General features: G+C 39.2%; 1 protein-coding gene across 1 annotated transcript in view; it reads right to left on the reverse strand.

Moving 5' to 3' along the window:
* The window catches only part of CLOCK (clock circadian regulator), a 2,173,159-nt gene that overhangs the window by 1,133,045 nt on the left and 1,015,667 nt on the right, over positions 1 to 24,447 (reverse strand). Inside the window, exon 9 of the mRNA XM_044062477.1 lies at positions 10,774 to 10,863. Within this exon, the coding sequence (XP_043918412.1) occupies positions 10,774 to 10,863 (90 nt within the window). The remainder of the gene's footprint in view (positions 1 to 10,773; positions 10,864 to 24,447) is intronic.

The raw sequence follows: 24,447 nt of genomic DNA on the forward strand, positions 1-24,447 counted from the left end.
TCCTGTCTCCATAAGTTAAAGTTTACTTAAATGCTTAAAAATCATGTACTTAATAAAAAGGCTACATAAATGCAATATTTAGAAAACAGAACTAATAAGACAGCCATTACAAAAAATATACACAGAAAGAACACAGGATGCAAATAATAAAACACGGGTTCATGCACATACTAGAATCAAGGCTATCACACAAGATAAATATGACTGCCACTTTAGTTGCAAGGCTTAAGACAGTGCTCAGAACCATTCATATTGGATGAATCCCTCAGCCACCTAGGCAGGATGTTCCTGGGTTGTGGCAAAAAAAGAAAAGGCATGTATTCCAGAAGTTTCTAGCCATATCCTCCAGAAGTGCAAACAGCCAGCATGGCATCTAACTGCAGGAAAGGAAAACTGAAAAAATGAGGCAGACAGAATATGTGTAGTGCCAAGCACATAAAGATCAGTACTTTACAATGTTGCTGTCAAACAAGCAGACATTGTAGTTCATGCACATTGTGAAAACAAAGAGCCAATGGAGCCCATGCAAAACAGTAGTAGGGAGTTGGTGACATGATACCCACAGTAAGTTGCTGATGTGCAGAACTTTCTGCTAACTGCAAGTGGTCAAGTGCACAGCATGGAAGCCCTAGGTACAGTGTGTTAAAGTACACTACATGGGTAGGAACCAGGGAAAGTACCACTACAGGAATGGCTGTAGGCAGAATAAGATAACAGCAATGTTCATGAGATGGAGGCAAGATGATGTCATAATAGTAGAAACCTGGTCCTTTAACTTGCCATCAAATACAACAAATAAAGACAACCCTGGAACATAATTGCTGCAAGTGTATACACCACCAAAGTCAAGTGCAGATGACTAAGAGGAATTCATACACTTCTTGCATGAAATACAAGAGGGAAGAATAATAATGGCTGGGGACATAAATTTACCGAAACACACTGGAACAACATTGATTCAACAACATTACTAAGGAAACTATTCACAACATATAGCAAGAATAAGCAGATGGACCCAGGCAAGGCTCTTCTCTCCAATGTAAAAAACAGGTTTCTTCACAGTACAAACTGCACAAGCGCTTTCACAAACAGCTTCATCAGGCCATTTCCTGCATCCCCCCTTAATCTAACTATCCAAGTTGCTTCTAACTCCTCAGTGTGATTACATATATCACCTGCTCTTACACTTGGGAAAATCCTGCCTATTGCCATAAACTTAAAGTTAGTCCCACATGTGAAACTAAACATATAATTTATCTTGCTCATTATTTAAACTGTAGGAAATTTTATATTGGGAAGACTGATAGGCGTTTGAAAGACAGGATTCGTGAACACTTGTATCATATTAGTAAAAGGAACAAAGTTAGTGCCTTATTCAAACATGTTATTAGCACAGATCCATCGCATGTTTTTAAGTTTATGGCAATAGGCAGGATTTACCCAAGTGTAAGAGCAGGTGATATACGTAATCACACAGAGGAGTTAGAAGCAACATGCATAGTTAAATTAAGGGGGGATGCAAGACATGGCCTGAATGACCATGTCCCCCTAAGACCTAAACTTAAATCAAGACCTCTGTGTAGATAATTTAAAGAGTGTTTTATATTTTTATTTTATTTTTAATAAAATGTTTTATTGTGTTGGAATTGTTTTGAAGTAATGCCAGTGTCATGTGATGAATTATTAGTAAAGTCATGTGATTTGTAAATAGTTGTATAAAAGGAGGGGGCAATTTTATGTCATTTTAAGGACCTGATGAAACTGTCTGTGAAAGCACTTGTGCAGTTTGTACTGTGAATAAACCTATTTTTTTACACTGGAGAGAAGAGCCTTGCCTGGGTCTGTCTGCTTATTCTTGCTAATTGGACTGTGTGTGTATTTGGACACAGGTACCTGGTTGTTGGAAGTATTTTTTTGTTTGTATTCAGTCTGTAAAAACCTACCAGGGAATGGAACATACTAGACATTGCTTGTGTTCCTAAAGAAATTAGTTACTTCATAACACATTTTACCACCTTTGATGTAAAGTGATCGTGTGGTTATTAAATGTTAATTTGTTGCGAGACAATTCTACCAAACTGAAATCTAAACCAATGCACAGAAGATTAATAACAAATTATATGGAAGCAAAACAATCACTTTGTAAAAATAACTGGAGTGATGCTTTGAGTGGAAAAACTGCAGAATGAATGTAGAAAGTTTTGAAAGAGAAATTGTATAAATGCAAAAAATGAAGAAAAAAAAAGTTTAACATTAGGATATAGGCACACAACGTCAGGAGGATATACTTCCTTAAGAAAAAGATATTTGATTAAGGCGAGAGACAAAAAAATATAAGAAATGGAAAATAGGCCATACTACAACTTTGAAAACTAAAATAAACAAGCTGGACAAACAAATTAAGCATAGTGGAAGACCAGATCAAGAATAATGTATATATACATGGCATAACAGGAAGGCATTTTATAGATACATAAGATGTGAAAAAAGTAAAGACATACAAATTGATAAACTGTGTGTAGATTCTAAAATGTATTCTCAAACATAACAGATTATAGATATATTTATAAAATGTTATGCAAAACAGTTTGGCTCCACATAAAAGAGTAATAAGTTGTCCTAGTGACATCCAGTTACCTCAGATACAGGAACCAAATTTGATTATATTGAAAAACAACTATGCAAACTGAATCCAACAAAGCACAGGCAGGATTCAAAATTACTAATAATGACCTGAGAACATTTCAGCAAGAACTTACAATATCATTACATCTATTATTTACTAGACCCTTAAGTCTACTTTCATGTTGTGGAAAAATAATGGAGAAGGTAATATTGGATAAGTTATTATCAGAATTGGAAAGGCTGGGACTTGAAACCATATATCAGCATGCACATGGTGAAAATAGATCTATTACCATGTTCTATGAAAATATAACAGCAGCTATGAATTAAATTTTGTGCTGTGATTAATGTATATAAATTTAATGGGTCATATACAAAACACTGATCAATAAATTAGAAAGTACAGTTGTGTAAAATCTTACCATAACGGAAGATGTCCTCCTCTTCATTGTTGCAGTATTCATTACAGTAGGGATCCCCTGCCAAGGGCACCCCAACATTTGGCCAGAATAACAAAGCCTTTAGATTGGTTTAAGGGATGCCATAACATCACCTGTGTGCTCCTTGCATAGTGTAGGCCATAAAGGTGATATCCGGACGTACCATTCTCAGAACTGAGAGCCCTAGTAGGAATGCAAGACATCCAGAAGAGAAATGGACCAGGGGGTGGAGGGAGGGAGTGAAGAGAAGGACATCTACCGTTATACTAAGATTTTACACAACTGTACTATGAATGTCCATTTCACTGTTACAGTATTCATTACAACAGGGAGACTGCCAAAGCTCAAGATGCAGAGACAGAGGAGGAAGGACCAGCAGAGCTCTCTAAGAAGCTAAGAAGGATGACCCTAGCAAAACCAGCTCTAGCTCTGGAAATTCCATCCAACTTGAATTGTTTGGCAAAATTATGCGCAGAAGTGCAGGTAGCTATCTCAAGAATAGAGTTAGTATTCAAACCCTTGAGAACAACATCAGAAGAGGCCACATCTCTTGTAGAATGAGCCTTAACAGAAGAAGAAAGGCTTGTACCATGAAAGGAATAACAAAAAGAAATGGTTTTAGAACGCCAAGAAGAAATAGTTTGTTTGGAAACAGCCAAACCTAAGGATCTAGGGTGAAAGGAAACAAAGAACTGAGCAGATTTACAAAAAGTATTAGTCTTATCCAAATAAAATCTGAATTGTCTATGCACATCCAAGGTGTGCAGCACCTTCTCACTGACAGATTAAGGAGAAGAGAAAAAAGTGGGCAAATACATACACTGATTAAGAGACAACTAGTTCATTCACCACCTTGGGCATAAAAGAAGGAAGGATTAGTATGATGGGACACCCTGTCCTTATGAAACACCACAAAAGGGGGACAAGCCATAAGGGCTTGAAGCTCAGACACACATCTGCCAGAAGTAAAGGCTAACAGAAGTACAGTCTTCCAAAAGAAATTTTGCAAGGAAGATGAGGCTGGAGGCTCAAAAGGAGCCTTGGTCAATTTTTCTAAAACAAAATTCGGATCCCAGGAAGGAGAAACAGGCTTCCTGGGAACCTTAAGATGAAGGACACCTTTAAGGGATTGTTTAGCTTGAAATCTAGAAGCTAAAGGAGGTAATCAAGGCAGACAAGCAAAAACAGCTGATAAGTGGGCCATAACAGAAGAATAAGCCACCCCAGCATTGAGCAATTCACACAGATAAGAGAGAACCAAGGGATCATCCACAGAAAGTGGATCCACATTATGAGAAAGACACTAATCAGAAAACCTCTTACATTTGGACAAGTATGATTTCCTAGTAGTGGGTTTCCTGTGCTCCTGCAGGACCTAAGCAAGTCTTCAGAAAAAAGGTGTCTATGTGGAATCACAATCCTATCATCCACAATGTCAACTGAAGAGTGGTCAGGTGGGGATGGATGAGAGATTTCTTGTCTTGTGTAAGTAGGTCCACCCTGTGAGGTAACTTGTGATGATTGCCCCTGGCTAAATGCAGAAGAGGAGGGAATTAATGCTGTCTCAGCCAAAATGGAGTCATCAACAAGATTTTGGGAGCAACCTGTTGAATTTTGAACAGGACTTTTGGAATGAGAGGAAGGGGAAGAAAAGCATTAAGAAACATCCCCTTCCCAGAAAAAGAGGGGGTGTCCACCTTATAAACCAGAGGACCTAGGATTCTGGCACAAAATAGAGGAAGTTGTCTGTTCAGAGGGGAGGCAAAAAGATCCATTTGAGGAGTACCTCACTGGTGGACAATGCCCAGAAACACATCCCTGTGAAGCATCCATTTGTGGGATTGAGTTATGGGCCTGCTCAGAGAGTCTGCCACAATGTTTTGACCTGAAGGAATGTAAACTGTCTAAAGAGTCACTTGGAACTGGACAGCTAGTTCCCACACTAGGACAGCTAACTGACAAAGAAGACAAGACTTTGTCCCCCCCACCCCACCCCCGTTTGCTGACATTCCACATCATTCCGGTATTGTCTATAAACACCTTGAGAGGTCCAGGGGAGAAGACAGGATGAAAAGCCTGAAGAGCCAGCAGAAGAGCTGTAATCTGCTTGATGCTGATGTGGTCTTTCTGTTGAAGAGGCTACCAGTCTCCCTGCAGCTTTAGGGATCTGAAAGCTGCTCCCCATCCCACATCTGAGGCATCTGTGAACAGCTCCTGAGAAGGAAGAGGTGGATGAAAAGGCCTGGATTGAGAGTCAACTGCTGAATCCACCACTGAAGTTCCTGCTTGAGACATGGAAGAAGAGGAACTAAGAAATCAAGGGGATGAGAATGCTGAAGCCAAACTGACTTTAGAAACTACTGAAGTTTTCTCATGAGGAGTTTGGAAAAAGGAAGCAGATGAGTAGTGGAAGCCATGAACTCCAGAGCTCTCACAAATTCCCTTGCTGTTACTGACATGAGAGGAAGAAGGGACTGAAAAAAGGAAATGAGAGTTAGGGCCTCAGGAGGAGGCAGGGATGCCAGCACAGGCACAGTCTGGATCTTGCACCCCAGAAAAACATGATCTTGAAGGAGTCAGAAAGGACTTTTTGAGATTTATAGTGAACCCCAGGCTCTGCAGAAGGGAGACTGCAAAGTGAAGATTTTGCAATAAGATCTCAGGACAGGATGCCAGAAATTGGAGGTTGTCCAAGTAAGGAAAGACTTGGATCCCCATTAGTCTGTAAAAAGCAATCACAGGAGCAAGGCATTTGGTGAATACCCTTGGGGCAGTAGAAAGGCCAAAGGGCAAAGGAGAGAACTGAAAATGCCAAAAAGCAACACAAATGTAAAAACTTCCTGAAAATGGGAATGAATAGGATTGTGAAAATAAGCATCCTAGAGATCCAGAGGAAACTAGAAAAGCCTGAGGAAGAAGCACAGAAAACAAGGTTTGAAGGGACAGCATCCAGAAGGAAGGGACCTTCAAAAAAGTGTTTAGCTGAGAAAGATCCAGAATGGGTCTCCAGGTGTCTTGTTTCCTGGATACCAAGAATCTTCTGGAGTAAAACCCCTCCCCCCCCGTGAAGAGTTGGAACTTCTTGAATTGTTCCTTGAGCCAACAGGGCTTGAAGCACCTCTGGAAAAAAAGGGCAACTGCTCCTGAAGAGGCTGAGGAATACGCAGAAAGGGAGGAAGAGATTTTCAAACCATGTAATAATCCTGATGAATTATGGGAAAAAAACAGGAGTCTTGGGTGACTTTTACCCAAATAGGGAGAGACAGGGAAAGACGCAGAGAAAAAGGAATGTGACTGTGAAGAATAGGACAATCAGACAGCACTTAGTTTGTCAGGAAAAGCAGGTTTCTTAGTAGAAAGAGTTTGGGTAGCCTTAGCAGGGGGAGCCTTTCTACCACCCTTTTTAGCTTTGGGGGGAAGGCGAAACTGTCTATGGCCAAAGGCAGGCTTATTAGGATAATTCCACTGAAACCTGGGCAGGGGTCTTGCCCTCTTCTTGCAGGGACTTAAACAACTCTGCAGCAGCACCAAGCAAATGTTTATCATCCCGAGGTGCATCCATCAGTTTACCCTTGATATCATCAAGTAAAGGCTGAAGTCTGAACCAGGAATGGCCCCTCAAAACAGATCCAGAAGCAGCAGCCCTAGAGGATGCATCATAGCTGCATTTAATGGAATGATGAGCTACTTGGGAGGATGTCCCAAGCAGAGAAAAAGCAGGTGCCTTCCTCTCAGAATCAAGGAGATCAGAAATAGCCCATAAGGCTTGAGAGAGAACAGCCAAAACATACCTAGTCATGTGTGTCTGATAATTAACAGCCCTAAATGCTAGGGTAGCAGAAGTATACACCTTCTTACTCAGTCTCTCCATGGTTCTGTTACCCCTATAAGATGGCAGCAATTTAGTGGAAGGCAACAGTTTGGAAGGCTTATCAGAAGCCACTGATGCCAGGGTCAACGGATGGACACTTCTATAGAAACTTGCAGTCGTCAGGCACTTTATAAACCTATCAGACTTTTTGGGAGCTAGGGATTGAGAATCAGGAGCCTGAGAAGCAGTAGGAAAAGCATCCATCAAGGCAGTAAGAATGGGAGGAACAGCAGAGGGCCTAAGAGACCCCATCTGCAAAAGCTCATAGTACCTCTTCTGAACATCAGACACTTGAGCACAGTCCCATTTGAAAAAGTCCATCATTCTGAAAACAGTATCACCAAATGAAATCTCCTCTAAAGGAGAGTCGGGAGTGACAGACTCTTCTTCCTCAGAACCATAATCCAGTGGCGAAAGAATCTGGGAGGAGTAAGTCAGGGACTCGTCATCAGAATCAGCACCATTCCCTTCATTATTATCCTGTTCCCTAGGTAACCTTAGAGGAGTAGAAGACCAGGGGAGCAGGAACAGAAATGCCCTCTGGAGGCCTGATGGCTATAAAGGCATTAAACAAGCCTTGAGTGAAGTTCTGCCATTCATTCTGAGGATCGTTGGGAGCAGACAAAATATGTTTAGATTTCTGTTTCTTTTTGAGTGGGATGTCAGCCATGAAACATTTTGGAGACTCTGACCCCCTGAAGGCACTCAATAATGACAGTTGGGACCTCTCTTCCATAACTAAAATTTGAGGAACACCCTTAGGCCCTTCAGTAATAACCAGCTTCAGTTCCCCCTGAACATCTGAGGTGGACATCTGCAAAACCTCCAAAGGCATGAGTGGTGTTGGGTCCATATTGGCCTCTGAAGCAGTCAAAGCATAGGAATCTAAAAATGAAACCAGATGCTCCTCTGGGCTTTCACTAGTCTCAAGAAAGACGTCCAGAGGAGGGAGTGCAGCCTAAGAAACCAACCAAGCTTTCTTAGCCTTTTTATTCATCGACGTCTGGCCCTTGGGCTGGGAAAATTCTTTCATGAGATCCTTAACCAACAATTTAAGTTGTTGGTTCTCAAGATAAATCACTAAGGAAGAAAGTAGACTCCTCATCATCTTAGGGACAAAAGACTGACAAATCTCGCAAGATGTATGGTCGTGATAAGCGCCTAAATAGAACAATCACTGCTCGTGACAATCTTTATGGGGAACGTCTCCTGCACTCGCATTTTCCTTTTCTGGATGTCATGAACCCCTTTAACCAGATTACAAGGCAAATGTAAGGTAAACAAAATCAAAAATCCCAATGGGGTGCTTATCGAAAAGCGGTAAAACCAGCAGATGAATGAGCATTCAGACTGAAAATTGCAGATGGTGTTCGGACTGGCAGAAAAGAAGTTCTGAGGATGGTACATCTGGACGTCACCTTTATGCGCTACATAATGCGTAGGGAGCATACGTGTGATGTACTGTGTACCCTTTACAACCAAAAGGCTTTGGTATACTGGCCAGACATTGGGCTGCCCTTGGAAGGGATCCCTACTGTAAAGAATACTGCAACAGTGATATGGAAGAATATCTGCTTGACTCACTACTCTTAAAAAAAAAAAACTTGTACACGCACTACAACTGTCCAATTTGTTCCCAAAAAAGTAATTAAAACACAAACATCAAAATAACACAAACTGCCCAACATTCTTTATATCAGCCACTACTTTACTTTCTAAGCACACTACTTTTCCTTATTTTTATTTACTATAGAAACTCACACAGCTTTTCCTCAAATCACAGGTAATCAACACTACAGTGCTTTAAGGATACATTCAGAAAATTCAGCACAGTTATACCATATTTATCTGTTCATTCTTGAGTATGTTTCATACTGAAAGAATATTTTTTCCAGCAGCTTAGAATATTCACTATACATACATTTTAGTAAGCAATCTTCCAGTTATTTAATATCACTGTACCAAAACACTTAACAGTACTTGTTATTCCACCACCACTTTACATGTCATACACTTCTTTTTAAACTTACTTCTTTCTCTGTATTACTTTGGCACTACCTCTAGCTACTCTCTGCCTCTGGGTCAGGTAAAAAGCCTCACTTTGTTTAGTACTCAATTAAGAATTCACTTAAAAAATGCACTCTAAATTTCAGAGCAACACAGCAGAAATCATAGTCTGTCAACTGAAAAAATTGCAATCCTTCCTGAAGCACAAATCCAAGACTTTTTTTTTTTTTTTTTTTTTTTTTTACAAGTGTGGAAATCAACTCACAATGGGTATGTATTTGCAGGCAGAGATGTAAGTATCAAAATATAGTCAGACTAAATACTGTCCACTAAATAATCATAAATGTAATATTTGCAGACTTTGTGTACACTAATTGGGTGGTTTCAGAGTAATTTATTTACAATGACGTTGTATCATTTCAACCACATTATATACAAAACTAAGACTCGAATCAACTCATTAAATATTCACAGTTCAATTCCTTTCCTTCTTGATAGGCCAACTTCTCTAGTAATCAGTCTTTCACACTCTAAAGGTCCATGCCTGTTTACTCAAACATAATACTTCCTTTGTCTGCAGACAGCTCCGCATCCCTCCCTCTCTCTTTGATACTCCCATGGCAGGCGTGGATTCACCTTCCAGAACATCCAAAAACAGCAGCTCCAAACACCCCACAGCAGTCACAAGGCAAACATTAAAGGCAACTGGTTGACCAAGTTTGCAGATGACTACAAACTAGGCTTGATCACTAAATTTCCTAAAGATATAGATACCCATTCATGACGGCCTGACACAGACAGACAAATGGTGCCAGAGCTATGGACTAAAAAGTCAATGTGAAAAATGCATAACTGTACCTTTTGGAAAGACAACCACCCCAGTAATTACCACACTGATAACACATCCCAGTGGTCATGGATCTGAGAGTAACCTGACCTTTGATTGTGTGTCAACTGTGGTAAGAAAATCATTCTATTGCACAACTTAGAAGTAAGGATATGTTATCCAGGTTCGAGGAGGTAACAGTTCTGCTGTACTTAGCTCTCGTCAGACCAACAGAGTACAATACACCCTTCGGCAAGTGCCTGACCAGGCACTTCCAATAACTTGAGGGAACAGAGGCTAGTTAGTAGAATAATACAGGCAGTAAACAAGTATTATAAGGACCATCTCAAAGCCCTCATCCTGTACTCAGTCTCTAGCAGACTACTGCATGGCAATTTATGTCTAGCCTACAGGACATTCTTTGATCCTACAATGATGGATCTGCACATCCATTTACAGCATTAGAAATACCTGATCTAATTACCTAAACTTCACCTGCAACATAAACAGGACATGTTGGTGGGACAGGTGTGCATCTTAAAAAAGATTTCTCCCTTTTCTGACACAAGTTTCCCATCCATGCGAATTAAAGTTCATACCTAACCCTACTCAAATGTAACTTGGAGCAATGAATGGGAAATTGCTAATTTACCCGTAGTTTGGAACGTATATCTCTAATGGACAGGGGCAGCCTGTGAAAGTTTGATGTGTACAAGCCTATATCGTAACCCTAAAATTCTTTGTGGTATTAACATGTCAGCAATATTCTGGTAAATTTGGAGTAAGCCTGGCTAGGCTTAAAATGGCTCTTGGGACAGTAGATAGTAACCACCTGTAACCTATACCACAATTAACAACAAAATGCAACTAACTAACGATATAGCCTAGTATTAAACTTGGTAAAATATAATCAACATTATAAAAAGGACATTTTAAGATGCATTGCAGTTTTATTCTTCTAGTAGCTAAAGATATGAAATAAAAGCAGTGAATGTAATACTTACTGGTAAATGTTCAAGTAAAGGAGTTACACTTTCAGACACATACAATATGTGCCCATCTGTCATTACTGCTATAAAAAAACCATCAAGAGCCTGAAACATGAAACAAAACATAAAACAAAGTTAGTTTTGGTCTAACACTATGCAGAAACTCACTAACAAAACAAATGGTACCTTAAAGGGTTCCCTTCAGGTGAAACTTAGTTGAGAGTTATTCATTTATCAGGATATTCTTTGCCTGTGTTTGTGTGTTCTCTACTAAATATATTAATGCATGAGGACTCACATTTTAGGTTGTAAAGCATTCAAGATCAGCATCTCAGGCAAAGAGCAAATTATTACTTGTGTTTTAACTGATCACTCATTCTCTAGGTTGGCACGAACTCTCTCTCTCACACCCGGGCGCGCGCGTGCACACACACACATATACAAGTAAATGAACAAGAAATACAATAAAACATTGTTCATACATCTAAACAAATAAATGTGCAACTCTACATAACATAAGGAAATAAGAGTGCAAAATCAAAAGTTGTTCATTTCTTAATTACTTACAAAATTACATGCATATTACATGTTCAGATTTACATCAATTATAAATAAGAGGAAAGTGACACAGTTTGAGTTTTAGCCAAAATAACATGAATACTTGTCACTAAACAAAAATCTCACAGAAAAGAAAACCTGCTTCAAAATTGATACATAAAGAACCATTGGGTGAAACATAATTGCTATGTTGTATTTTAAAGGGAACCTATACTAATACAACACACGTGTAGTTTTAACACTGCTAAAAAGGTTTGTACAATTATTCCATTCTGCAAACTATTTTTTATCAGTGCATTCTATATGTACTAACAGACACTGATAAAGTGTGTGATAAACATCTGTAACTTAGCTGCACTGTAGATAATTTTATCAGCATACTATTTTGTCATTAAATTGTTTGAACATGCAACAAACCAGAGAACAAGAAAATAGTCTACCAGGCAGACAAAATATGTAAGAAATTGTACATTAGTGGACTGTAGGGCCAGCCTTAGGTGAAACAGCACCCTATGTAGAGAGTTCTACATTGCCTCTCCTCACCACTTTCCACTGCCACGCTTCACCCCATCCCCTGGTGCCCCCTGATCAACGCCCAATCCTGGCCTCCCCACATAATCCCAATTTCATTTTTTCAACTTTGTCTCACATTTTATCTTTTTCTTTATCACTTTACTGCATCTTTTCAGTGTACATTAACTGGCCAAAACAGAATTGTAATTGTAATAAGTGTGGAAGAAATAACTGAAATAAGATGGAGGTTACTGGGGATTCTGGAAAGTCTGAGGTGCATCTTCATCCAGTAATGACATGAAAAAGTATAAGAAAATAGATTCAATCATCCTCTTAAACTTTCCTTTTTCATGCATGCTTTCAACACACCTTAACTGGCCAACAGTGCACGGATATAACTTTGAAATAAATAAATGAATTAAGCAGGGGTAGCTACCCCCAAAGCCATGCAGTTAGGGATGCTCTTTGGAGCATTTCAATGCTTTTTCTAACCTATAGATCAAGTGATGGCTAGGACAAAAAACATAATTATGGAAATAAATTCAATTTTATTATTTTTTCAAGGTAGAAATAAGCTGTGTCTAACAAAATAGCAGTTCAAAATAAACCAACAAATTAAATGCTTCAGAGGATGCACAAACTGTATCTGGGGATAGTCCCTGTCCCATCGCTGCAAATAAAACAGTCATCATCTGTTTAGTCCTCTGGTTTTAGACTACGATGAAATTCAAGGCATAAAAGGCCACAGTCATATATTTAAAGTGACTGCTGTCAAACATACATACAGCACATCTCCTCGTCCCTACCCCCCAAAAACAACAACCCTTTGTATACCACACTGATATCAGATTTGGGCAAAACTGAAATAAAAAAAATAAATAAAAAAAACCAGAACATTGTAACATATTTTAATCTGCTGCTGTCACATACATAGAAACAGCATGCCTTCTTACCCCTAACCCCAAAATGTAGCCATCTGTATAACTGATGTTTAATTGTAAGGAAAGTGAAAAAAATAATCACAATAACACAGTCTAACTTCTTGCTCTTAAATAGAACACTGCTGCTATACAAGAAATAATGACCTTCTGTGCACACCTGTGAGGGAATTTAAGGAAATAATGACCAGACCATCCCTAGCCCCTCCTTATACAAACAAACACAACCTTCAACAAAAAATAGGACTGTTGCCTACAACTGAAAGAGCAACCCTATTTCTCAGTATCCTTCTTCTTTTTCTTTCGGCTTTTCCCAGTTAGGGGTCGCCACAGCGGATCACCTGTCCGCTCATGACTGGCAGTGGAGTTTTACGGTGTCGAGTTGCCAGCCCAGCACCCAACCTTCCACCGAAGGCACACACAAGCACTCATGCCTAGGGCCAATTTAGAGTGTCCAATCTACCTACAGCATGTTTTTGGGAAGTGGGAGGAAACCAGAGAACCCGGAGGAAACCCACGTGACCACAGGGAGGACATGCAGACTCTGCAAAGAAGGCACCCAGCCGAGGATTGAACAGGAGAACCTCTTGCTGTGAGGCGACAATGCTAACCTTTGCACCAACGTGGCCGCCCCTATTTCTCAGTATCCTAATGTTCAAAATTTTAAAACTAGGCTAGTGTCCCCTTTGAGAAGAAAACATCCACTCAAGAGAATCAAGATATACCTTAAGAAACACACAAGACAGCATCATTACGCTAAGCAGATCACCTTTCAAGACTGTATTGGGGAAATAAGCATTCTCCAGAATAAGTCCAACATTACAGAACAAGCTCCCACCTGACATTAAGTATTAAAATTCCATCCAGGACTTAAAAAAAAAAATTACATGAACACAAAGAAGTCATCATTTGCAAATGCTTCAGAGATACTGTCTGATTTATCATTATTATCCAGAATGCCAACACAAGTCTGCTTTGAATCTGCCTTCTAAATAATCTAATAGCTAAATCTCAGCCAAATGAAACCATACAATATTGTACTATACTGCATAGAACTGAAAATTACATGTCATGAAACATTTATTGTATGTTCTCTTTTATGCATTCTTTCTTCCGGGTTGTGGCTGAAAAGGGTCTTTAACCACACCATGTACCTGGTAAACAAATAACACAGAAATACATAAAAATAAACCCCAATCTTGGTGGCTTAGAGCAGAGGTCATTACTAAGTATGTGCCAAAACTCACTTACATAATTTGGGGTTAGACAACCACTAGGGTGCCAAAGCTCTGTGGGTCTGGCTCTTCTGTGAGGCATTTAAAGCCTTAGCTTAGAAAGATAATAATTTGCTAAAAGTTTTTTTTTTTACTACCACCTAGAAGAATTATACATGGGGCTAGCAATATTGTGTGTCCTCAAACCATAAAAAAGTGCCCTTTTCTGTTTGCATGCACACATACTACATGCCTACCTACATGCAAACTGTAGGAATTCCAATTCACCTACATCATGCATTTGGGGTGCTGGAAGAAACCACAGCACTTGGATTAACTCAGAGACATGGAGAGGGTATGCAGACTCTACGCATAAGGAACCACAGCCAGGATCTCACACAGTGCCACGCATTGTGAGACGGCAACACTACTCACCAAACCACTGTACCATTGATGAGTTACTTCACACACAGCCTGCTCTTGACAGACCAGCAAAGGCAGCCACCAATCATGTGCAGTACTGACTGTTTGAGATAAGCAGTGAAAGAAATTATGGCCAACTTGTTATTCTTAAATACACCGCAACACTGGACCCACAACACACAAGCATAAGACATAGCGATACAAGTTTTATAAAGATTTCAGAATATACAAAACAAGTATGTGATGCTACTCCTGCCACGACAGATCATGGACTGTTTACTAAGAGTAAACAGCAGGGGTAAACCACTTGTATTCAGAGATGCCTACTGTACCCATCAGTTAAAACCATTTTCCTAACTGAGTACACCACACATCAGATTGCAGTGAAATAAATTAACAATAATACTGAGCACAATAATAAAATATTCCGTACTGTTTCTCACAAATGTGCACTTATAGGTTCATAGGTGTGTAATAGGCTAATGACAACAGGTGCCAAATATCCTGCAAGTTTTTGTGCCTTACATGTTATTTTAAGCGGTATATGTAAGATAAGGTATGATTTACAAGCTTCCTCTGTCCAGTACAGATGTAGGTTTTAGACATGGGGTGAACTTCTGATTTCCCATCTACTGCTTGAAGTGGGTTAGAGCAGAACTCTGCTCGACAAGGATGGGAATCCTGTTACAGAGAAAATAATTCTCTAAAACACATATCTGCCCCACCAACATGTCCTAACTATGTTGCAATCAAGGTTTAAGTCCCTAGACTGAGTAGTTCTAATGCTTCTGGTTTTGCGGACAAGCAAAAAGTCCATCAGAACAGGATCCAGGGATGCCTTGCATGACAGGCACAGGATATGTTATTTATGCCCTGTACTCTTTTAGTGAGGAACCTCTGTTCTAGTTAGTGCATGTGCCTGATGAGGGCTGAACACAGAGGAACATCCTGCTTGCACCTAGATGCCATGCTCTTGCTTATAAGTTGAGCAAAGCCTGGTTGCTATCTACATACATTCGCAAACCCTGACTACTTGGTCCACTCTTAGGGGTCTGTTATCAATGAGGTAGTTTCCTAGGATGGCTGACTTCACAAAGGGTACTAATATGCATTTTTTGGCACTGGCTTTTAAGCTGTGGCTTTGGTACCAGTCACTTGTCTTTGTTAGTCCTTACTGTAGGACGTGTGTCTTGAAGGGATTCTATGACTGCTCCTAGTATGCAGTCATCTGCAAATTTGGTCAGTCAGAAGACTGGCTATTACTTCTGGGAAGTAAATTCCAAAAAGGAGCAGGCCTAGAACAGAGCCCTGAGGGGCTCTGCTAGTGACCAGCCAATTTGCAGAGGTGGTCTCCCCATCCTAACTTCCTGGGTCCTACTTGACCGAGCTGGCTATCTAGCATAACAAGAATTTATGCCCAGTCACACAAGTTTGTTTACAATGCCTGATAGAGGTATTGTACTGTATCAAATGTCTTAGTCAGGTCAAGGCAGGCAGAATGTACAGTTTTCCCTTCTTCCATTACTTTGATGACCTTTTCGAGAAGTCCACCAGAATGAGTAGGCATGATCTGCCTTTGACAAAGCCAGACTGGGTTGGATCAAGTGTCTGAAGATTCTCTATGACATTATTAATCATATCCATGGCAATTCTTTCCATGGCTTTGCATATGAGACTAGCAAGACTAATGGGTTTGTAGTACCCAGTGTACACTGCCGGACTGCTCCTGTGCAGAGATGACCATTGCAGTCCGCCATTCACATGGCACAAAGCCTGTATAGAAACTATGGTTAAATAGTGACTCCAAGGGTCCTGACAAGTCGTGTTTCTGGCAATTTAGAAGGCATCCTGGAATATTATCAGGGCCCATCGATGAGGTGTTCTTTGCCTGAGAGAACACATTCAGGACCTGCTCCCTAGTGATAGTCGGGGGGGGTTATGTTTGATGGTTATTACTTCTGGGGGTGACTGGGGGAGATAGGGGTTAAAACTGGAGATGAATTTGTCATCCAGCAGAATTTCTATAACTTCTGAGTCCTTGAAAGTGGCTTCATTTACAATAATTTCTGTTCTGAACACTGTTATGTACTGCCTTTGAGGTTTTGAACAGAGCTACAGAAAGCCTTGCAGTTGTCTTTGGCCTGGGAGGCTATGTTTACCTCAAAACTGGCTTGGGTAGATCTAAGTTATTTGTTTAGCCTGATGAGAGTTTTTTTTATTCTAATGGGTGTTGTACTTCCTAATTTTAGCTATTACTTTTTTCCTTTTGTTGTACCACCACCAGGGCAATTTGTTTTTGAGTTTCCTCATTGCTTGTTTCTTGTAGGCACGGCTATCTTTATGAATTTATTAACATGACTCTATATGGTTTCTATGTACAATTCTGCAGAGGCAGCTGTGCTCTCCAGGCTTGAAACTTTGTAAGGTAATAATAGATAATTTGCCTTAGAATAGTTCCTAACTGTTATAGGGTTTACTGAGGTCACAGCATTGAGTTTTATTCTGAAGGAGACAGCACAGTGGTCTGACATTACCAAAAAGGACACTACAATGGGGGGGGGGGGGTCAACGTTTGCTCATATTTTTGAGTACCAGGACCAGTATGTTTGCTTCCCTAGTGGGTGTACAGACTAACTGATCCAGGGTGTATGTGTTTACCAAGAACAGGAATCACTGGTCCTGCAAGTTTGGGGTTGTGAAGAATTCATGGTTTATAAAGGGACAAAGTCCCCCATGACTATAGGATTGGATTGAAGAGTTAGTGTTTTCAGTAGATCTAAGTATGAGCTATGTGTTTCTTGGGTCATAGAGGGTGATCTCTAGCTTGCAAGGATATGATATGGGACTCTACCTATGGTAAATTGGTCATGGAGAAGTTCAAGCACGTCGTCTTGTTTGACCAACCTTGACGTATGTTTGTTTTTGATGTAGCTCAAGACACCTCCACCTTTAGTCTCTGTCTGTGCAGTAGCAGATCTAAATATGTGGAAGGCATTGCATCCATGCACTGCTGGAGTGCTCTCGGAAATGCCAGTACACAAAGAATGCAGGAACTGCACTTCTTGATTGCACCCTCTAAAACCTTGCTTCTCAGTCAGCTGCCCCTTCACCCCATCCTTACTACACTACTGCTGTTATGAATGACAATGACTAAGGCCAAACCAAAATTTAAGATGCACTGCTGCCGGGTCAAATCACTTGGCAACAGCAACATTAGCACCAAAATTGTAAAGTACAAAGCCAGTTTCCTCTTGAGACTAAAACTTGACCATAGTCCAAGAAATGGACAGCTACAATAAATTTGGTTAAAATGAGTTGAAATAGGAAAGTCAAACTTATAACTGTGCAAGGAAACATTTGCATGAATAAAACTGTGTGGCACAAGGTCACCCTGATGGGCCAAATAACAAAATCAAACTTAGTACAGCAATACTGAACCTAGTCTGGACCACCTCAAGCCTAACCCATATCTTCTATGTCCAACAGTGTTTTGAAATAGAATTAATACATCCCTAATAAAATGCAGAATTGTGATTAATACTAATATCCTAACTAATCTAACTATCAACACGATTCTATAACAAAGGACACTCATCTCAACAGTGAGCATTAAGCTGAAACAAGATACATGCTGTGGTCCCATAATAAAAATTAAAACACGAGGATCACTGAAAACGTAAAACACAATATGAGGTTTGAGACATTATAATCAAATATGAGGAAAGGACTGTATAGAAAAGATCTAAAGAGAAGACAAATATTACAATCAGCCCATACACACAAAATAGTGTTTTTCTCTTCTAAGACCAAGGAATAACAAAATGGCGTGTTACTGTGTGATGAAAACATATGCAACATAAAATATTAATATGCTGTATATTTACAGAACGAAGTATAACAAATATACATACAGCATGTCATTTAGAAAGAACCAACTCTATTAACATACAGAATCAGAACTGAAAACAGCTATCTAGTCAAAGCTCTGCAAATTATGCCTGCAAAGTAAACAAGACATGGTGACAGAAACTAAATAAAATGAGGATGCAATTAAAACTCTACAACTAAGACAAATTGTTTTTATATAAGCAGATGTTCAGCACGGTCTTGCAAAGTGGAAAAAAAAAACATCAAAAAGCTACAATCATATATCAGAAAATGTAGTATCTATATCTGGTTCCACAACAATCAGAGTGACCTGAAACAAAGCTGCGTGATCCAGAGGTGAATGTGGGGAAATAAGGAAATTCACAGGTAGCTAGTTCTGAATTGAAATGTGCCACTAATATAAAGACAGTATTTGTTTATAAAGATAGACTTTCAATTACAGTCCTGTACACCGACATATAAGCAATGATAAGCTGTAATTTTTTACCAAGAAGTAAAATTTCCAGAGTCCAGAACAACATACTGGGTCCAGGATGAAATATTCTACACACAATTAGACTACCATGAAGGAAAGCTGGATGAACCAGCACGTGCCTGGAGGAGGGTATGAATGAAAACATAGTAAGGTAGCCAGCTTTCTAACCAATGCTATAATTTTAATCAACAGTATCACTGCAAAACTGACAACAAAACTACATAGCAAGAAAATTTAACTAAGGCATAAAAGATAAATGAGAATCTGACTTGACAATCACCATTACTGTAAAGATAAAACTAGTTTACACACTGCACAGAAGGAGAAACAATATCCAGAGTCTAAATGAGCAAAATAAGTTAGAAATAGAATGACCCAAAGTAAATCTGCATGAACCAGCAGGAACATGGGAAAGGGGACAACACGACACATTATGGAAGCAGGCCTATTCGACCCTGGACTGTTCGCCCCCAATGCATTTCTATACAATTTCATGTATAAATTTATATATATTGCATATGTGATTTTGTAGTGGACAGTTCGACCCTGGACTATTTGACCCCAGACCGTTTGACCCCAAATATATTCTAGTAAGTACTTTATCATTATGTTATTATTTAATCAATTATTCAATAATAACACTGTTAATATTTCATTGTAAATATATATATTTTTACTTTAATATTTTTATTTAATTTATTACATTGGTTAGTACAAATATAACGCATAAATGTTTAAAATATAATAACTACTGTTATGTTTTATCCCACATTGGTCAAGCCTAAATCACATAACCACTGACTAATTAACTAAACAAAACATTGCTGCATGTGCACATCTCATAAAACATATTGAAAAATATAACAAAGACTTTCAGCTTTTCTCGGTTAGGGGTCACCACAGCAGAACTCCGGTCCGCTCATGATTAGCAGTGGATTTTTACTGTGCCGAGTTGCCAGCCCGATGCACAACCTCCAAAGAAGGCACGCCCATTCACACTCGCACCTACTTGCATGTCTTTAACGTAACTCGACCTTAGGGAGGACATGCAGACTCCACACAGAAGGCGCTCCAGCCGAGAATCGAATGGGAGAACCTCTTGCTGTTAGGCGACAACGCTAACCGCTGCACCACATAACGAATATATATACATGAATGACGGAAAAGTAATTCACATAGTAATAACTACTATTTACTAAAAAAAAACCTTAAAAGGATCCCACATTCAATGACGTATTCTTAATGACTGCTGCTTCATAATCGTGAAACGAACCCCCTGTACATGGATATAAAACATGGTGTATCAGGTTGTCATAGCAACCTAAGCAGATATTAATATCTCACTAAAAAATAACACATAAGCGATCAGATGTAACATTCAAGCATATGCTTGAGTGCATCACCAAAAACTAACATATCTAATATCAAAATATAATTTAATAAAAACCTTTAAAACGTGTAAGCTCACTCAAACACTACTTTCGAATGACCGGACCGAACGTTTGAACTGGCAAATTATAAACATTTGCATCCGTATCATGTCTATATATTATCTGTGGAACTATCGATATAGTGCATAAGTAAAAATTATCTAAATGCAGACCAAACACTCAGTGATGCAAAAGATATGATGTAAAAGAACTGGCTACAGTAAATAATAACTGAACCTGCACCTACAAAGCTAAGACACTTGCACTGTTGTAGAGATAATAATGCTGCACACCAAACAACTAAACTACAAACTGCAAATTAATTCAACTAACTAATTGCATTTTTTTGTAAAGTGTAGTCGAAGCCCATAAATAGAAAAGAAAAAGACTGTCTAAACCAATTTTAAGAATGTTTAAACAGTCTTTCTTTTCTATTTATGCTTTGATATGCTTCGGCTTCACTTACATTATTTTTTATTCGGGTCCAACCGTCCGGGATCAAACTGGTCAGGGGCGAATCGGCGGGGTCCAAATGTCCTGTACCCCACATTACATACCAGACTAACCAAGACCATGGTAATACAGCCATAAAAACAGCATCTCGCATGATAAATCAAGAGGATACAGCACCTAAGTAAAAAATATTTAGTAACCTCTGTTCACCTGTCTTCTCCTACTCCATACCCCCAAAACATCCAAAATGATTACCTTCTGGACAAAAATAAGGCCCAAGAGCACTCTCTCTAAAAACAGAGCTGCAGACTACTGACCAGTCTCCAATATTAAATGATCCTAACTCTACAAAAGCAACAATCCTGCCGACTAACAAACTTACATAACTAAAAAAATAAGCACTTTTACCCTACCTGCAGATTTTATAAAAGTAATTCCAAACTTGAGCTCACTAAAGAACTAAAGTTACTAAAAAGGATTGGGAAGAGAGACTGGATAAGCAATTCACAAAGAAACAATGGCAGGATATACATATATGTCTCCCAAATATGCAACAAAATCTAGATTTAGGATTTTGCCTGGAAATGTTTACACAGGTAGACCGAGCAGAATTTTTCCTGAGGCAGACAACAAATTTTGGAGGTGTGACGGGGAAGAAAGAGGTAACTGGGAACATACTTTCTGGGAGTGTGGAAAACTGGCAAGACTAAGGATTTCCTGCAGGATGCACGGTCAGAAATGCTGGGTGGGCAGATTGGTCTGATGAGGAAGATGATTTTTCTGTGCTATGATACAAAATCGGAATTGCCTAGGCATGGTAGGGCCTTGCTGTGCCTAATAATGGTGGCTGCCAAAAAAGCAATTACTAGAAAATCAAAATCAAAATCTAAACCAAATACACTAGATAGCAACAGAGATGAAACAACTGGAAATGAGATATTTAGAAAAGGGTAGGAGAAAACTACATAGGAAAAAAATGGGAATTGTGGGAACAACACTTACAAGGGAGGAATGAGATTTAAAAGGTGGCAGAACATAAATGAGCTATGTAATGTCTGACTGAAAAAGATTGGGTAGATTATAAGTGATGTATAGTGTTTGCAGCTGGGTGTGTGTTAGTATGGTTTGTGATGTAAAATGCTTGTAATTTGGATTTTGACAGTGTGGTTTGTTTTCATTTGTATAAATGTATGACTGCCTATGTAATGTCATGGTTTAATAATGATGTCTCGTGTTTAAGAAAAAAGGGCAGGAATTGAATAATTTATATAATGTTGCTTAGGTTATACGACATATAGCAATATATGTAAAGTAAAATGTCTGTTATATTATAGTGTGATTAATTTTATATGTATGTAAGACCTATGTCATAAGTGATAATTCAATAAAGGTGTTTGGGGGGACTTACTATGGCTGCTAAAAAAAGTTAATCTAACTCAGAGATTCTGGTTGAAATCACTAGAAACAAAATTCCACCAGAGAAGCATAATAAATATTTTTAGTTCTAAGAAATTCAGCAACAAAAACGGCCATCTGGAAACAAAAATCTAAACTTGTCCAAACCAAACTGATAAGCAAGCTAAACAGTATCGGAAGGCAGTCAACCAAAATGGAGGCTGCACCCAAAAGAACAATGTGAATGATACTATTAAAACCCCTTCTAGCCGCCTACAACCAGACAGAGTTTTGAAAGAGTTCACATACCTCCTACAAACCACCACCATCCTTTTTCACTTCCAAATTCCTCTCTCTCTCTTTTATTCCTATATTCCAATTGCCTAAACCAGAACTAAAATATATTAATAAAAAAATACTCATATTTCCTCTACTGAAACAGCTGGTTCTGATGGCCTTCTTTAATGCTTCCTATTCTTATGCCAAAAAACATTGCTCACCCTCTGCTTCATATACACAAATCTATGCTATAACTCACTACCAGTAAAACTGGAGAAACTCTCACAACTCCACTCCCAAAAATGGGCAAATCAAGCTCAGCAACTTCAGTCAAATCTCCATACTCCCTACTTAGCAAACTGCTTCTGTAATATTTAAATATCCCATCATTTACATACAAAACAGCCATGCCCACTCTACCTTTACAGAAGACAGCATAAACAAAAGAAACTTCACTGGGACAATTTAAGTAATCAAAGCTTCTGACCTCTCGGATCACACTTTACTGCACAACTCTCTAAAAGGTACTGGTTTATTGTTTTCCTTTCTAAGGAAAGCTTCACAGATAAAACAGACCAATATTCTCATTTAGCATCACTTACAAAAGGAGACTCCCAAGATTCCATAATGCCTCCTCTTTTTCTCCCCACTTATCAACCAGGGATAATCTGATCTGCCACAACTGGCAATCCTTACATATGCATATGCATATGATATGATATGTCACTTACATATCCTGCCTATCACTAAAAAATCAACTGGAATATGACATACACTCAATCTGGCTCAAAAGAAAAAGAAAATATACTTATTGGTGTGAAAAAGAAACACTAAAGCATATTTTTGACTCAAGAAAAAGTATCTTTGAAACCCAAAAATCAGTATTATAAGCAAAATGATTGTGACTCCTTAAAAATTAAATAATATCTTCCACTACCCTGGTATTTGCTCAACCCTCAACTTTATCTGTAACAACATTTAGTCACAACAAAAGCTAAAATCAACAAGCTTCTCTTCTAGGCTATAAAGATACTCCAACACCATTTAGTCACAAGAAAAGCCAACACAGATATACTTCTTGTCCAGACCCAAAATATCACACTTTTAATCCCCCAAATGAAGAAGCACAACTGGGAAGCATGTGCTATTTGTCCAACTGGAATATTATGTGCCACTAACCACTGCGGCTTCCAAGAAAAAAGGCCGTCTCTACTCAGATCTGCTGATTTGTCATATTCTCCCCTAAAGGAAACCCTGCTATTTCACACTTTCCAAACTAAAAAAATGACAGTAACATAAACCTGGTTTAAGCCTCCAGAGAGCACCCCAGCACTACCAAGCTGTAACTCATTCCATACTTTTCAGCCACAGAACCCGGACCAAAACACAAAAGGTGGAGGTGTAATCCATATTCATCAAGGATACCCACACCTCCAGGTTAGTGGCACAGCACAATGCCTCAGAGATCATCCATGTGCAACTAACAATGGGAAAAACTGCAATTCAAATTGTAGCCTGCTACAGATCACCCACAATGACCCAGGACCCCCATTCCGCGTTTCTGGAGACACTGGAAAATATGACGGTCCTACCAAACTCCCTGATATTGGGTGATTTCAATTACCCAAACATTAACTGGGAGAACTACTCAAGTACTAACTCCTGTGCCTAACGCTTCCTAGAATTTATAAACCTGAACGCCCTGGATCAACTGGTCAACACCCCCATCAGAGGTGACAACATATTGGACCTGGTCATCACCAACATGGGCGACCAGTGTTCTACACTGGAGGTCAAACCCTCGCTGGTTAGATCAGACCATAGACTAATCACTCTGGATATCCACATTCTGCCCCTACCCCCAATCAAGGAAACCACCGTGAAAAACTTTTCAAAAGCAAACTTCAAGTTAATTAAGACCGAGGTGGAAAGGTTCACAGCCCCCATGCTAAAGGACAATGCTGTTCAAGCTGCTGAATCCCTTACAAAGGCACTCTATGAGCACCTGCAAGAATGCATGGATCGTGCTATCCCAAGCAAAACCAAGACTCACTCCTCCAAGAAAAGGAAACCAGTCTGGTGGTCCCCTGCCATAAACAAGCTATACAATATAAGGAGGAACC

Source organism: Protopterus annectens, chromosome 2.part1 (genome assembly GCF_019279795.1).
Source record: "Protopterus annectens isolate FY-2018-M chromosome 2.part1, PAN1.0, whole genome shotgun sequence".
Classification (NCBI taxonomy): Eukaryota; Metazoa; Chordata; order Ceratodontiformes; family Protopteridae; genus Protopterus; species Protopterus annectens.